The sequence below is a fragment of the Mya arenaria genome, chromosome 5, assembly GCF_026914265.1.
Source record: "Mya arenaria isolate MELC-2E11 chromosome 5, ASM2691426v1".
NCBI classification, from domain to species: domain Eukaryota; kingdom Metazoa; phylum Mollusca; class Bivalvia; order Myida; family Myidae; genus Mya; species Mya arenaria.
Window position 1 is genome coordinate 68,253,838 of NC_069126.1, and position 18,575 is coordinate 68,272,412.

The 18,575-nt window shown below is 33.1% G+C and overlaps 1 protein-coding gene and 1 long non-coding RNA gene across 2 annotated transcripts; both read left to right on the top strand.

Moving 5' to 3' along the window:
- Positions 1–357: 357 nt before the first annotated feature.
- LOC128235910 (uncharacterized) lies at positions 358–5,629 on the top strand. The gene is made up of 7 exons (XM_052950698.1): positions 358–395; positions 965–1,101; positions 2,584–2,892; positions 3,491–3,784; positions 4,460–4,768; positions 5,033–5,304; positions 5,612–5,629. The coding sequence occupies exons 1-7, from the start codon at positions 358–360 to the stop codon at positions 5,627–5,629; spliced, it is 1,377 nt and encodes a 458-aa protein (XP_052806658.1).
- A 938-nt stretch (positions 5,630–6,567) lies between these two features.
- Positions 6,568–8,535, top strand: LOC128233443 (uncharacterized). Its single transcript, XR_008260687.1, has 3 exons — positions 6,568–6,698; positions 7,038–7,120; positions 7,272–8,535. It is a non-coding gene; the product is annotated as an uncharacterized LOC128233443 (long non-coding RNA).
- Positions 8,536–18,575: the final 10,040 nt, after the last annotated feature.

Below are 18,575 nucleotides of genomic sequence, written 5' to 3' on the forward strand. Positions count from 1 at the left end.
ATTTGTGACTAAATTACCATTTGTAAACTTCACGTAAATGCATTTATGGATTGCATAGGTACAATCGCAGTGATATTTACGTTGTTTGGTAAGTATATGGTCAGTTGTTTATGATTATGCTGGTTAACAATCTACGGAAGACCCATTTCACACGAAGTGATACTTAAATTGTTCATGTTATATACAATCAAATAGAATATGCATATGCAGATGTTTGCTCAAACATGTTAACACTGATTTATACGAGTATTATGGTTGTTTTCAGTCAACTTCGTGACGGCAAACGAAGAGAAAAACCGCTATGGAACAATATCAATCATACAGCCAGCTTTTGTAAACCGAAACCTTACAATAAAAATGACACCTTCTATTGTGAAAAAGACGACTGCTAAGTGGTAATACTTCAAGGACAAGAACATCGGATACATAAGTGAAGTGAGTGACTCTTTTCAAACATTTTTGAATGGATCATATTATTTAACAATTCTAAACGTCAGCAAGTCTTTTAATGAATCGTATTTTGTCGTTGAAGATTCTGTCACTGAAAACCTGATATCTCCCTTTATACAGGTTGAGCTCGAAGGTAAGCAATTGAAAGTATAGAAGATATTGTTGATTTCAGTGTAAGATATCAATTCTTTCACAGTAAAACATATTTCCCCAAAATAGTTTATTTTGAAGGAACTACCCCGTACGTTTTAAAATAGCCTAAAGTGTTTTTTCACTCCTTTTTGCACAGATAATATCAAATCGGTATTTTCATTTAATCAATGGTTTACGACGATGTTACAGAATTGACAGGCCAATGCGGAAAAGTTGTTATCAAAAACCAAATTGCAAGACTTGGAACATATGTAGTCATTTCATATTATCCATCTGATGTTGCCATTCACACCGGAACTTCCCTGGGCCGTTCATGGCTGTATTTTTTTGAAAACATAAGCCTTCCGTCTGTATCATTCAGTGAGAGAAAAGTATCGGATTTCCTGTTTGAATTGACAATTTTTAACGTCAGTTTGAGCCAAGCAGGAAGTTACGGCCTGAAATGCAATTGCTGGGGAGATTCTTGTGTTACAAATTCAGAGTATTTAACAGTCGTCGGTAAGTACAAGTGCTTAATATTTTTTGCATATTTATGATATGTTACCAACGACAATATATATTACGAATTCTAATTCTAAATATTGCCCCAATCTTGTGCTTCCAAAAATTGTACTAGTTCAAGTGTTAGACAACTAAGCTTGTCCTTGAAGTTTGCATTGTATTATTTTTAATTTCATATCTACTGTTGTTTTTTTACCTTGGACATTGTGTCTTCTTACAGGATGTTTGTTTCACTTTAGACTTTTAAGCTTATCCCTGGAGTTAATGTGCATGTTATAACACTGAATTTTACTATTGTATTTTACTAATTTTGGTAACCATTATATACAAGTATTGTAAAGTAAATGGATGAAATAATAGTCTCGAACAAGGGCGGGACCATCATCTGTGGTCATAATTTTCAAAAAAACAATCTTGAAACGGATATGGCATTTACAAATGAAGACAACATATATACGCCCGTTTATCTAACGCTTGATTCTCTCGAGTAGGAAAAGATTGATAAAAAATGACGGTCCGCAAATGCATCATGATTGCAACCATACAATTAAGTACTGTGCGTCCTTAATTTATGCTTGCATTCATAAACAAATGTAAGGTGCACCCATAGTCTATGAATTAAACCATAGAAATATCGTTGCATCTATACCCTTGTTTAGTATATATGAGTCCAGCCATAAATATATTCACATAGTAAGGATGCATTATCACTGTTTTATAAATTATTAACCTACCGCCAAATGTTTTATTCGACCAATAAAATTATAACATAGAGCCATTCTGGTACAATTTTAGAACATAGACGTTCTAATAACTATTCATTAAGTTGCGATCATCAGTCAATATCAGATATGTACTTTCTTGTAAATAAGTCATTTACACAAATCCATGCAAGCGCAAAACAACCTGGAAGTTACTGCTTTTGTTATTGAAATATTTTTAATGAAAGTGTGTTTTTTAAGTTTATACGAAAAAAATGGTTTATTTACATAAATAATGTTTTTGAAACAGACAGAAAAGGTATGTTGCATTAAGTAAAATCACTAGTCCCGATCCCATGTGTATAAACTGGTTTACATTGACAGAATAAGTGACTTTTTTATGCACCCATATACTCCTAATATATACATATATATGTATATATTTGTACAATAAATGGTTACATCTATAAGCTTATGTACGATTCAAACATACATATGTATGGGTCGCACCTTACAGAGATTTAGGGTTGTATCCGGTAATAGTGCATCATTCTTGTTCACTCTTTCGACACACTATGCAGTGCCACAAATGCGTTAAATTGCAGGTGTTAAATATTTTGTTCTATTTTTAAATTATTTTTTAGTGAAAACATTATAGTAAAAGAGTCTTTGAAATAAAACAACGGATAGACACGGAATAGGAAGTGAGATAAGCGTAAGGAACTTTTGTCACAAGTTAAACGTTTATACAAACCAAACACAATTTGTTTCATTGCAGAACCCCCGAGCAAGCCCAGACTTGGTCCTAAAACGGGCGACTTTTCCGCAACCAACTGTATCTATGTTGACGCGGATACACATCCCTACTGCAATGTTATCAGTGGAACACCGCCTCTTAACGTTACACTTACGATAGGAGCAGAAATCTACCCATTGGTTGAGAGTATTCGCGATAGTCAACGTTTTGAAATTAAGAATGGCACTTTCCGTTTTACGAAACACAACTACGTGCGGAATATAACATGCCACGTTTCGAATCTTCTAGAACAAGCCCCCGTGTGGAATACTGCGAAACTTTGTAACATAGGTATGTGTATACTGAATAAATCGCAAATTGCTTATTATATTTTCCTAAGTTACTAAATTTCATTTTGCTATGAAGTATGTTGCACTGTTTTGCGAAATAACTCTTGAATCCCTCTTTCCGCTTTAAGTTTAAAATGGTTTTTGATTCGGACTGAAGTTTAATGTTTATTAACAGTTATTCAATTAGTGTTAAGTTCTTATTTGATATTAATGAAACCTTCATCAAGTTTATAAAAACAAAAAAAGCGTACATAAAGTTTAGCTCCAGAAAAAGCAAACATTTTTTAATAGAAAAGAAAAAATAACTGACTTTTAACACGGAGAACAACAGAACGAGTGTTCTTGGTAAAAAGTGTCCCAATAGTTGTACACAGCCGGCTGTAAACATCAAATCGGAAGTAAAAGTACATTGAGTTGCTTTGTTATTGTTCATTAATCGCTACATTCACAATTTGTATACAGTACTCCAATATTTTCCAATTTAATCTCCAATTGCTATAAAACATCTCTTCAGATGAACAGGCTTAAACAGTTATATGTTTTAAATCTTTTTATACCTACTTTTATTTCTTAATAAGATTGCGTCTTTAATTATCCAGAAAAGGGTTCTGGTCCACTTCTTATCGTACCGGAATATACACTTAATTACACGCCGCAAATACAATGTGAGGTGAAGTTTGCCTTACCTGCACCGGAAGTAGAAATACGCATTCATAACAGTACAGTTCCCGGTAAAGAAACCACCACTTTTGACAACACCACCCAGTCTTTTACTAGTAAAGTATCCCTTCAAAAAGCAGAGGCTGACTGGGAGGGAAGCAACATATGCTGTTATCAAAAGTCCAAGTTTTACAACAGTTTGGAGCCGGTTTGCAAGACACTTATATTGAAAAGTGAGATCACTGTTTAATGAATTCCTGTTCTGCGACATGAACGTGTTTTTAAATCTGCTGTCAAAGCAGGATTTGCAAATGCAATTATTTTCTTATTAGGTTTTTATGTAAATTTAATTCATTGTTTCATTCTACTATTTAATAATGTGAAATTGTGTAATGTATCATACTTATATATATATATAAGAATAAACAATCGCTTATTATAGAATTATTTTTTTAAATTGATGAACGAAAATATTGTGGCTTTATACTCCACCATAGGGATTCTTTATAGCCTCTCAAAATAGACACAAGTACTGACTTTTATTTTTGAAAAGGACTCGAGAATGATTCTCCAAGTTTCGTCACGAACGTGCTAAAAATCAAGAAAATAAATTGTAACGCTTATTATTATGTATGTAGGAAAACTTTCTTAAGTTTTGATAAATGATCGACATTAACGCAATATTGCAAACAACTTCGTAAACAACCTTGTTAAAAACATTATCTCGATCAATAAAATCATCAAGAAAAAAACATATAGCACCATTGCACATAATTTTGACCTACTTTTTCACTATTGGTAGATAGTTTTAATTTGAGTTATATTTGATTTAAATTTCATTCAATATACCAACCACATAAAAGAACCGAAATAATGCTTTTTATTGAAACCCAGTCTTCTACTTTCAGTTAAACCCAAACCACCAATTCTTGGTCCTCAGTTAGAAGACTTTTCCACAACTAACTGCATTTACGGAAACAGCGGTCACGACATTTATTGCAAAACACAAGGAGGGACCAAACCAATTCAAGTTTTTCTTTCATTGGGAACCAGGCAATATCATCTCATTGAAAACAAGATTGAGCCTGGATTATATGAAATGAATCATAGTGTATCTGATCCGTTCACAGTATTTACAAAGATAGAAGTTATTTGCCAAGTTTCTAACGAAGTCACTCCAGAGCCCCTAAATGTATCGGCTTTTCTTTGTCGGAGTGGTACGTTTTTATTTTAAAGTAAATGCAATTATGAGAAATGAACCTTCGAAAAAACAAATATTAATGTATTGATTATGTTTTGGTTACAAAAAAGTTTATACCCGCAATTCGTAAAATAAGCCTATTACAAATAGGTTTATACAAAACATAAGAATAACAAATGACATGTTCACATTTAGTTTTGTTTTAATATGTATAGATAACCTAATGTTATTCGTTTGGTCCGAAGATAACTCCAAACATGGAAACAATTTTATATTTCAGAAAAAGGTGACAAACCAAGTTTGACAGTGCCACATAGTTTTGTTGGTGAAAATTCCTCGACACTTTGTAAAGTTAAACATGCTCGTCCGGCTCCAAAACTATCCATATATGTCGCAAATGTCATGGTTAATAATGTACACCAAAAGAACACATTCAACGATTCATCTAACACGTTTACGAGCAAGGTGGAAATTCAAAACCCATCGCGGCACTGGAATGCCAACCAAATGTGTTGCGTTCGAAGGAGTAAAGTCTCAAATGATTCGGTACAGGTGTGCAAAAATGTTACATTCGAATGTAAGTACTGCACTTTAAAGAGCGCCATCATTGCCAATCGAACACATATGACTATATAGTATTTAAAACAACTCATAATGTTAGGTGTATTCATAATCGATTTATTCATGTTGAACTTTACTTCTCAACTTATCAAAACAACAACACAAAACAAAAACAGTACAAAAACACTCATTTAAACACATAATTCATTATTTTTGTAGGGATGGTATGTTCTCGAATTAGATATTCATATGGGTGTTGTCTGTATTCTAAATAAATGTGGAATTATTTCGCTTACAGATCCTCCGTCTGAATTGATCATGGTAGTCCACAGGACGTTCGAAAGCGATGAGACGGTCCAAATTTTGAACATATCCTGTAACGCTGTCAACTCCTATCCACAATGCGACATTTCATGGGGAAGTAAACTACCTAATGTTCGTCCAATATCCACTGAATCAAGAATAGACATTCGGAATCATAGCTACTTCAGTTTTTCAAAAGCTGTGTTCTCAGTTACAAAAGAGGCCAACCGTGGAGATATTTTTTGTTTCACAAGATGTGGTACACTGAAAACATATCTTCTTCGCACATACAATTTTTCGTTTCCAAGTATGTATCAAGTGTTATTCGTCTTATATTTTATCGTCAATCTTCAAAGTAAAGATTATACATGTTTGTGTATAAGTGTATACAGCTAAAAATGTATTATATGATCATTTCAGGTTATCCTTTGATGTCATTCAATACAACATCGAATATTAAGATTAGGAAAAATGAGTCTGTGTCAATCAATTGCACTGTCGACGAGCGCATGTCAATTAACACGAATTTACTGTGGCGAAACGAAGCAAGCCAAAACATAGTTGAAGTTTGCTTTAGTACTATGACGTGCGTTCTTACATTAAACGAAACCTTTGCTGAAGGCATGTGGAACTTGTACAAATGTGAAGCAGATAGCGATTACAACTCTACCAGCAAATTGCTGGCAGTATCATTCCTGGCGTTTCTAGGCATGTCTTTCACTTTGCATAGTATAATTTATTACATTTAAAATAAAAAAAAAACTTTTCTAAGCAAATGGTAATTTATTCAAATTGGAATGTTTTCTATTAATTGAGATACACATTAAGGAGCATATCATGCTTGCCAACAACCTGAGTAACAAACCAAAAGCCAAATCAACAACTTGGTTTCTCCTTGTGTTTTGCAAAAGATCAATCGTATTACTCTGCTCTTTAATAAACTTCAGAGGCTGTTCGTGAAGGACTGTCGTCAAACGCTAGGGTGGTTATTACTGGACTCGCATCTACTATTGGGTGTGTTGGTGTCGTCATCTTTACTTTGTTTGGTGTTTTAGCTTACTGCAAAATCATCAAGGATCGTGGTAAGCTCAACCTTCTTATCAAATGAATATTGTTGTTGTAAAATCATTACTTGGGTATATGTAAACTAGCAATTTGACGATTTCAGATGACAGACAACTTCTTCTTGAATCATCTTGTGTTCTATTATTTAGAGTTTATTTAATTTTATTTTAAGTAATAGTTAGTGTAAATATAATCCACATACTACTTGAAATTCGAAATGTTTTTTGTTGGAAAATGGGGGTAAATAATGCTAAGAAAGTATTATATAAACGGTACAACCGACTACTATTTCTGACGTCATTTGAAAGATTTTGTATCACTTTGATTCTTTGTAATATTTTAAAAATGATTTGCAGACATATACCAAGAATTAAGGTACAGAAGGAGAACAATGATATTTGGTGAAGAAGCTGGGAACATTAACAACGACGGAAATGAGGTTTGTATTTGAATTCTGTCAATTTTACCGATTGATGCCGTAATGCTCATCTGCATTCGAAATGAATTAAATATACTAATATTTTTTTTATTTGAAGTTAACAATATGATTTATAACTTAATCTTCTTGTAATATTATCAATATTTCTCAGGTCGAACTTTTCGCTTACTTCAATCGAGGCGACATGCAACGTTACAATACTTTGACAACACAAGACGTGGTGCATAATAGTGAGGATGTGTCTGCATATCCTTTCCTAGTAGAGAGAAGGCCATTTCGCTCAACACGAGAGACGGAATCTGGTTATGTGGACATGAGGGACATTTTTGAGACCTGCCAAAGGGCTAACTGTGATAAGTCGTTCGAAGACATGAACACATCTGCTTCGACGGATCCCGACTAGTTTGATTCACGTTGTACCCGGAAAATTGTTGTCGAATCTGCGGACATGGGATATCTACATACTGTTACAGAGAAAAGATAACTCAATTGCGACATACAATGTGTATATGTGAACCAATATGCTGGTGCTGGAGATTAAGAGATGAACGCCACATAATAACACCGACGCCAATCCACGTTAACCAAACATTTCAGTTTCAAATACTTGTAGAACAATAGACAATAGCGGCCCACTCTCGAGTCCGTTTCCTGAGAAAAACCAGTACCTGTGTCTTTTCAACAAACTGTCCACGACCTTTTGGGAAAGGAGCGAAAACCATTCATTACCGTTACTTATGAAAGAATGACATTCAAATCAATATTTTTCTTCTTTTTAGTCATTTCCTGTCTTTGTTCTTAGCTCAATATCTCTCGTATTATAAAATAACTTAATGATATCTAAAATACCTTATTGTCATTCGTTTTGTGCAGCACCAATACACTTATATCAAAACACGTTTTCTTTTTATTAAGTTTGGCTATGAGTAATGAAGGATATTCACTTAAGATAAGAAATGACAAAATATGTTTTATGAATACTGAAAAAGCAGTACAAATAAACGTAATGGTATCCTTGGCTCTTCATGACAACATTTTGTACAAAGCTGTCCTTGTTTAACAACCTCAGAGACAAACGATAATTTTAATCACTCAAAGTATTTGAGTATTCACGGAAATGAGCTCAATACTTAAGAGCTGCATATTCGAAATGACAAAATTTACGCTATAACTGAATTCAAAAAGTTTATGTATAATGTATTTATTTGTACATGCTAATATCTGAAGTTGTATTGTCTGAAAATGCATGGACGTATGATGATGTTTTATTTACCTGTTGTAAAAGATGTAAATTATTATACGTAGACTTGTAGGTCAAAGGTGCCAGATGGTATTTTTAATACGTAGCACTATATTTAATTCAATGTTAAAAACAAATGAACCTACTTACTTACTAACTTATTATATCATGTGTAAATACGATCTTTTTGGTTTGAAAAACTTGAAATTTGAACTTGAATTCAGTTTGAATAAAATGCTTTATACAATCTTTCATACAATCTTGTTTATTTTACTAAATTTGTTTTCTTCTCTTTTCGTTCAATGATCATGTCATAATTTCACATGGTTTGAAATAGTTTTAAATCCATTTTTGGAAGGCAATTATTTCCAATCATCACCTGCCGTAGTCGTAACTCAGGTGCCTACCGCTCTTGGGGCCATTTATATCACACTAATACGCTAAATAGTTCCGGATCTATAAAGTGCATATTTTCGGCTAAACTCTCGAAAATAATCGCATTTTGTGTCAGGCAAAGTTCAATTCGACGTATTAATTTGGATTTTAATAACCAATAGCATAAGCTTTATTTGGGTAAATTCACATACGAACAACAAGTACGAATCTGTTTAAAGGATAGGAAAACAAGTTTGGCAAACTTATGTAAATTCCTCTCACAAAAGGATTTGTGATGAATGAAGATATCGCTTATTATTAAAATGCGCGCACCGAAAAAGCTACTTTAATGTCTTAACTGACCAGCCATTGCTTGATAAATGTTATGGAATCGGTACAACCCTAACGTATTCCCCTTACACTAATAAAATTCATGTTTTCATCCCCAGCAGAAATTCTCAGTGGAGTATATTTAAAGTACCTGCGCACAGATTTCGTGGTTTGCACTGAATTATACTTTAAAATAAATGACCTCTCGCCACTTCGTGCATGTGTACAGATATTCAGATATTCTTTAATTTTGTAGATGTATCTCTCGATTGATTTATTTAACGTTCGTCTAGTGCTTGATTGGCGCTGTATATACTGATTAGATGGAAAACATCTCATCATAACGTCTGCACCGCGAACGATCGGGCTAAGAAATTCGAAAGCTCCATGCCGTCCAGAAATATATGAATATCATAACGTAAAAAGCATTTTAACAACAAAACCATATGTCTATTTTATTAAAATGAAGCGTTCCATTTAAAAAAGAATGCTCTATCTTCCGAACATCGCTTAGCGTGTGGCCCTTTCAGTGTTTGGAATTGTGTGTAATATAATCCGAACAATTAAGCGGTCTACGAGGTGGGAGTGTTCGGAATTGTGTTTTTTCAGGAATCGACATTTACCTTAAATTGATCTAAAATAAAGCCGGGCTTTTGAGCAAGATTTTTCACATATCTGTGTTAATTCTAAACAAGTGATGATAGCTTGACATGGGTCACGAGCTTTATTTATAATACGAAGATAAGCGTCTACACTGTTTCAGTGATAAGTAGTTGTCCGAAGGTCGCCATTGTTTCAACATTGTGGCAAAAGTGTATGAAACCACACAATACAACACTCACATAATATTATTTTAACCCCTGTGGTTGAACGTTTAAATAACTGTGGTCAATGACCGACATTTTGAAGAAAAACTTTAAAATACAATGCACGTACTAAATAATAAAACAATAACAACACATTTGTTCTAATCAAGGTTCAGCTGAATTTAGAAACTTAACAATGAGACCACGATTAAACAACAACTTTGTTAAAAGTCACAAGGATAAACCACACCACTTAAGCTTTTCAAACGAGGCAAATAGCGCCACAGGGCAATAGAAAAAGGTTATATTACCATTAAATGATCAATAAACTGTGTTGAAACAGTTTAAAGTGACACTCTTCAAAGTCAACGCATACACATGTATAAAAAACATCAACTTTGACTGATAAACCTTTGACTTCTTACTAAATAAAACATTTATGGAAAATATTGATTAATGAAAACAATATTGTAACCTTGTATTTAAAAGCAGAAAGCGCGAAAAATATTAAATGACTGGTGAATGCTAATGTGGTTTACTTAAGTCTCAGGTAGAAATAGCGTGGTTTATACTCATTTCTTTCAAATTAAACTCGGTATGCCCTATAAGAAGTATTATTTTCGACAATTATTCATCCTTTTAGGAATATTAAAACAGCATTATTAATTTAGGTCAATATTATCTGTGAGTAAGAGTGCATCTTTAAGAGTTGCCATCTTGGATGTATCAGAAAGCACACTATCCCATTTGGGATAGAGTTAAACGGGTTTTAACTCTAGCACTTGATATGGGCAAGTGTGCTGATGTTTTAAATATGGAAAACTTCTTTTTCAGGCTTCGAACACAGCAGCTTATGTTAAGAAATGTACTTATCACACATAGTTATAAAGATCGAAATTCGCTCTTTCAAATATTTATCAAATACAAATTGAACCGCTTAGACAGATGTTTATGTAAGGAATGAATTGCGGGCTTGATGTATGAACGCAGTTTGGATGGTCAAAGTGTGTGGAGTCCGCGTACTTTGACCAGCATGATTACGTTCATATCCCAGATAATGACATCAAGCCCAAAACTAATTCCTTAAATTTACACTAATAGTTCATTATTTCATTCAAGAATTGTTAAAAGAATATTTCATTTTATTTAAGAAAACCTTTCAGTTATTCTTTCTTACCCATTCTGTAATTAGAACGACCCGGCTGTAACTGTAAACATTTTATCAAATGACATTATAAAAACGCAGGAAAAGATCAACCACTTGAAATCACCATGAACGCAAAATTGAAACACTTATGGCAAAACAATATTTTACATATCATGAATCAACACCTTCTTAAATGTTGATTTATATTTTACCGCACCCAACACAAACAATTAAAGGATCAATGATTCCCATTTATTTTGTTATGCGATGAATTGCGATCCGAACATATCCGATTAGGTTTATAGGATCATAACCGCAATTAGCGAAACGCAGTTCATTTAAGGAATGGAAGTTGAGATATAAATATCTATATGGGAGTAATTTTGATGTTTTTCTATATCGTTATATGCTAATGTTCATGTAAGGTTTAGTTATATTTAGAATCATAGTAACATGAACACTGAGAGAAATATAAACAAGGATAAATATAATTATTTTCATAATTATAAAAGATGAGCATCTACTTCGAGTATATATTCTATTATCGTCACATATTATAATAGTATGTAATATATACTGTATTCTTAGCAGTGATAACAGTAAATAGACAGTTCTGGCTACAGTTTTAGGAATATAAGATGTTATGAGCGTATAAACTATTAATTATAATATTAAATTGCGTTTTGAATGAACACGTCTATATAGACGTTAACACACAAACTCTGTCCAAATACTTAAAAAAGAGATATTCTATGTACAACTACGAGTAATTCATATGCCTGACTTCCCGATATTATTTTGATAGCGTCTCGAAGATTAGAGAAAAAATGCTACAAACAAACTACATTGGCATTGAAAGAGTTTTCATAAATTTATTTATATATCATTTATCAGAAAGCATGCCCAAACAAATAGTAGCAAAACAATAAAAAAAATACTAATGATTCGTTGACACAACAAACGTATTGGTACATCAGATACGTTAATTTAGGTTTGAAAGAAACAAGTGAGTGTAGAGAACTTATTTTTTAAATGTCCTTGTTTTTTCAATTATTAGCACGATCATCTTTCAACTCTTTGTTAGTCAACTTAATTGTTTTAGACGCATTGTATTTCCTTTTTCAGATGATTAAACAAATGCTTGATGACAGTATTAGACATATTTTATTTCCTTTTTAAGATGATTAAAAATACTTAATGAAACCTCTTTCATACGTATGAAAGTACAATCAGCGCAATTTTTTGTCAAACCCACAATATATCGTTAGTGATTCCGGTACTCCAGCTAAACAATTATGGACAGAAAGGGCGAAAGACACTTATCTTCCCTTGTATACATTTTAGGGAAGGTTTGTAATGACTTGTTTGTTTGCATCAGATGTAACATAAATTTGATTAATGAATAAACCATTTAACGGCGATATGCCATGAAAATTGATACTAATCTGATTTCAAATTACCGTTCTCTTTTTTGTATGGTGGATACTGCTACTGATTCTGCTGCTGATGATGATGCTGCTGCTGCTACTACTACTACTACTTCTTCTACTGCTACTACTACTTCTTCTACTGCCACTACTACTACAACTACTACTGCTACTTCTACTACTACTACTACTACTACTACTACTACTACTACTACTACTACTACTACCACTACTACTACTACTACTACTACTACTACTACTACTACTACTACTACTACTACTACTACTACTACTACTACAAAAAAAAATGTGCCAATATGAAAGAACATCAGTCTGAAATTGTACGTTAAACTCAAAGCTTGTATAAAACACGCGTATTTGTAAAAGTAAAAAATGCACTTTTGATAAGGGATAACACAATTGAAATACTTACATTTCAAATGGTAAATGTTTGTTTTATTGGAATTCTTTTAAAAACTCATTTTTTTCTTTAAGTTGTATCTTTGAAATATGTATGTAAAAATAATGCTACTGACCTTACGACAGGATTTGGTTGAGAGGTCCTATCAGCCAATCAAAATACAGCACTGAAAAGCCGTGTTGTTATCCGTCATTTGTCTGTCAAACTGACCAGCGTCCGTCAAAAACATTCGTTGTTGTGTCATGGTCTTATTAAGTTATAATGGTAGGAGGTGCTGTTATGGCAATTGTAATTCGGATACAGATATCCAGACCAACTAAGTGATGGTTTCCGTTTCCAAAACCAGTGAGTAATTTCGAAAAATGCAAGCGTTGGATTCGACCCTGTCGGAGACCTTACAAACAGCCGAACTTGGAAATTTTGAAAGATTATCCAAAGGCGAAACATTTCTACGTCTGTACAAAAGTTTCAATGAAAGGGGAACAAATCATTCCGTTATAAATATATTTAATACAGAAGTTGTCCGACTTCAAACGGTGACCCTAAGTTGTGTTACTATTTTTAAACTTCGTACATATTGGGTTACGATCAGTGAAATCGACATCGTATGACCTTTTTTTATCAGGATGAAGCGCGAACCCGATTTATTTCAAGAAAGAAGTATTGTCGTCTTAACCGTTATATATGCTTATCAGCTGTTTTGTTGCATGCTCTCGAATCTCATATACTCGTATGGCTACTATGCAAACAACGGCTTATTGTAGCTGTGATTTTAAAGCATTTTCACAGATTTCTTATTTTCATATCAGCACTTTTTCGACGGGGGGGGGGGGGGGGGGGTGAGCCCAATCAAGAAAACACTGATCCTCAAGCAGCTACTTCATTAAACCAGCTCACACGATGTTACCTCGTCTAAAAATCAAATCACCATCTGAGCTACCAATGAAAAAAAAACAAACAAGAACGGTACTGTGTGAATCGTTTATGTATAATTTGCTGTTTAAGACAATTAATTTCGCTGTAAATTCAAATCAAATATAACGAATATTCGATCATAACTCTGTCAAAACTGTTCTGTAAAGACTTTAACTGTAATAAAGAACAAGTCATACATGTACATGTTTTCAATATTATTCTAAGATTTAATTCAATGGACATAAATCCTCAATCTTTAACATATCAAGCTTCTAAATCCTATGCACATACCAGTTACCGGTGTTTTTAAAGCTGCACTCGCATACTTTTTTTCATTTTGCTGGCCTGAAGTGGTTGGTTTTAGATAGAAAAGCTTTGAGCTTGATCTGCACAGTAAATCAAATATGGATTGTGTGCTGCTTTCTCACAAATTACAAGGAAGTTTTGATTAAAGTATAAATTGCAAAAAAACTGCTGGTCAACTAACATGGTATAAATAACACTTCTAACAACGTTTTGGTCAAAAGGTGTATCGACAAACGTTGAATCATTGTTGATTTCTTCCACAAGATATGAAATTGAAGTTGTCGAAATGGATTTCAGATGGGCAACGTGGTTATTGGTAAAGTGCACTTTCCTGAAATAAATAATGTCACTTTTGAAATAAATCAGTTATTATTGGTAAATATTTTATTCTGCCTATGTTCGCTATTGTATTGATTGTTTTCTTTGTACACGTATATATTAATGAACTATCGAAGAATAATGTTGCACTATTGGTAAAACTAGTCCCTAATGTCCATTTACCGTTTAAGAGCGAAACGGTATATCGAAGTAATGACTGTGCGGTATTGGAATATTGAAACCGAAAGTAGATTTAGGTTCCCTACTGCTTCCTGTCCCGCGTTTTTCAGAACCTGTCACTGTTGTATTTTACTTTGCATTTCTTACTGTCTGAGTTAATCTCCGGTTTGATTACTGTTTGTATTATCCAAGACTGTGATCTGAATAACATATTCAGGTACAACAATATACTAACTGTATGTTGTGTTGGTTTTATCAGGCTAAATTTATATGTGACCAAATATATTTATAAGAGTCCATTATCCTTATTGTATTCAACCTGAAAGTATCAACTAAGATAAAAAGTATGGTTGAAATATTAAGTCTAATGGTCTTTTTACAGCAAAGGATAACTAGATGTTATGGAAAGATTTGTACACAACTCTTACCGATTATCTGTAAAAATTGTAATGACTGTTTTTTTTTCACTCGTGCGCATTAGACTGCAAGAATCATGTGGGAAACGGGCTTTGGTCTTATTTTGGGTTCTTCGGGATTGTCCCACTGTTTTGACAGGCTCGTTGACGACAATAACGAGGGGATTTTCTTGTATCCAACAATCTTCCATTGCTCTATAGCGGTGATCAAGGCCAAAGTGTGTGGACATGTTTCACAAGTTTTGTAACTATAAATAGATTATTTATGAGTGAAAGTGGCCATTCACTAAAACCCGAACCTGGGTATACATTATCTTAGTCCAAATAATTGTACGTTGACGGATTATTTTTACGATTTTTAATATGGCAAATCGTACAAAATTTAAATTGTTTTGTACCAAAAGTGGGTAGTTGTTCCGATCGGGATTCCGGGTTAAAGCATTTTGCGTCCTTAAAATATCATAAAAACAAGAAATATTACTAGACAATGTTATTTAATATATAAGTTTCGTACACAAAAAATATATATCCAACGAAAATTTATGAGTTTGATTGGGTTTTCTTCAATTCATTCTGTCAAAACATAACGATATATACATGAAGGGCACCCGCAAGGCTGCAGGTCACAGCATTTCAACAGTCGGAGCACTCGGCTTTGGCCGAGTTGTTACGATTGTATTTATGAGGTCTATCTCGAAGCTTGTCGGAGGTGGCCGAGTTATTACGATTGGGTCGACTTGTTTCGCTCGGCATAATTGTTGCCTGTGTCAGTCAAGTTTCGCTTTATTGGAAAGGTAAATCATGTATTTTAATGCAGTTAATGCTAGTTTTGTGCAAAAATAGCTTTGAACTTACATGGCAAAATATGAATATAAACCTTTATTATCCATTTCAAACATAAAATACTTCACTAAATACAATTTCAATATATTTCAAAACCTTCCGGTTATTGCACAAACCCGTTTTGACGTTAGGGATTGGAAGAATCCCGTATAACACGTCTATTATATTAGACTAACATTACCCTAATAAACCATGTCTGCTCATACTATAGAATACTAGGTTATTCATCCAGGCATTAATAACTGTCATCTATTGTCACTTCCGAGTTCCCCATTCATGATTTATTCATAACGGGTGTTTATTTAGTATCTGTTTTAACACTTATGTGGCGAGAATGACTGATGTGAATAAATATATAAGTTACCCATGTTTGCATTTGCACTATGCGTCAGACACACGCTTTACCTTTGTATCGATGTCAATGATGACACCATTGCGGATGTCCGATTCCCCCTACTTGGATGGATTTCACCCCTTAAATATTATATATCATTATGGTCTATATAAGTATCCAGCTTTTTAATGTAGCATCCACCTACAAATTCCGTTGCCGTCTGTTTTTTGCAGCGAAATGTCACATCTTCTTTGGAACACCGGTAGAAATAATTCATTCAATGTTATCAAAATTGTCTTAAGCACAAGTGTGAGTATTATAAATATGAAACATACATATAATGCTTAAACTAATCAGAACTGAATGTTTAAACTTTGGTTACACTCAAATTCTTAAAAATGTAATGGAACACCATACAATGCGAAGTCTAGATTACAAGTGACCCTTGGGTTTTACTGCTTGATGTTTAAAAAAGTTACAGAAATTAGATAAATCATGAAAATGTCTCACTCAAAGCTTTGTTATTATATTTGCTTATTATACATTTGTACATCATTTAAACGTGTTACAGTGATACAGGGAGCAATATGTCGAATTTTAAAGATCAAGCGAACAATAAAACTCAGTAAGAAAATACCTTAAAAATCGACGTTGTCACTTTACTTGAAATCGTTGCCGGTTTACGTTTATACGTTCAAGACTACTTAAAGGCCGACACGGGAATAATGCTGAGGATCAAAACATTGACAAACTGACTGAGAGTGTTTACGGTTCAATTTTGTTCAAATTATTACTGTTTTAAGATTTAATTTCAACACATTTTGATATTGTTAAAAAAAACCTTTATCAACAAGGTCTGATATGTATGTTTTTTTTTCAATACGATGCCATTTATTCGTCAAAGAAAAGTCTCCGATATAAACATTCTTTCTTGTTGAAGACAACCTCAGATATCCCTTAAAAAATCAAGACACTTTGACCTATAAACTCATTTTCTGAAATAAATAATGAAACAAACTGTCACTAGTTTATTTATTCAACTTAGTTCCTATTTCAACCATTACTAATATCCATTGTATTTTTTAAAGCAACTAACATTTTAAGGAAAACCAAGAATGAACAGTTAAATAATTTCCACAAGGTCGCATTTAAACCCCAGATTGGATTCATTCAAAACAAAAAGAATACACTATAATCACAGCATTGTCTGTATTAAAAGCCTTGACACCAAAATAGAAACATGTAAGTATATGTAACTGAGGTGTAGTAGTTAGAATAAAATTCACGATTTGCTTCCCTTTACCGTACACTATTACAAGAACTGTGTACATATTTCGATGGATAACGCATTTGTTGTTATAACGATTCCCCCTATTCGTCTTGTGAATGAAGAGTTTTTTCGCTTGGAAGTTAAAAAAAGATATGTCAATACCAACTTGTTTTCAATGTCAACGCGTATAAAGAAGGTTTTTCCAGCAAGAGCGTGGATAAATCAGTATGGCATATTTAACAGCAGAAATATGAAAGAAATGCTTCGCTAAAGTATAAAATTATATTCAAACCTGATTCATTTTTAAATGCATATGTTGATTTGTTCAAACAGTGCACTTTTGCAGTGATATTTATACATATTGATGTCAAAAATTATCGCAACACAGAGGTTATTACTAAGACGATGACAAATATAAATATGTGACAGTTAGGTAAAATATCCTCAACATAGATACCTTAAACAGAAGAACTATGGATAGAATGTTACAACCACAGATAACAGAAGACAAACACATTGAGTAATTGAAATTTGGTTGTTAGGATGACTATAATTCCATAGGCACTCCGGATGGGTATGGTCGAAGAACTGTGGCCCCTCTCGCTAAAATTAACCATATAAAACGTAAATATCATGACCATTATGCAGCAATATTCCGGGATTAGAACATTACTTAAAATATTTTCGATAAAATGTATTTTCAGTATAATATATACTTTAAGGTTAAGGGTTAATATGTCATAATTAAAGGATACATTATATGCAAATTAATTTAATTAAATGCATATACATACAATGCGGAGTGCATTTTGGTATTAATTTTTGTAAAAAAAAATGTTCCTTTTGTTTAATGTATCACCCTATTCTGATTCTGATTCATTGTTAGTGAAAAATGTGAACTGGGTTTCCTTGATAAAATATACAGCATTATAATTTTAAATCAGAACATCATTGACAGGGAGTCATGATGCATCGGATATTGATGCATATATACGGTGCTACGGAAATACTATGGTAAATAAATACAAATGCGGTGAATAAATATTTCTCAGACGTTTTCCTTAACTACCTTTATTATATCTTAACCTATAAGATTGATGCAATTACACGCTTCAATAAATTATATC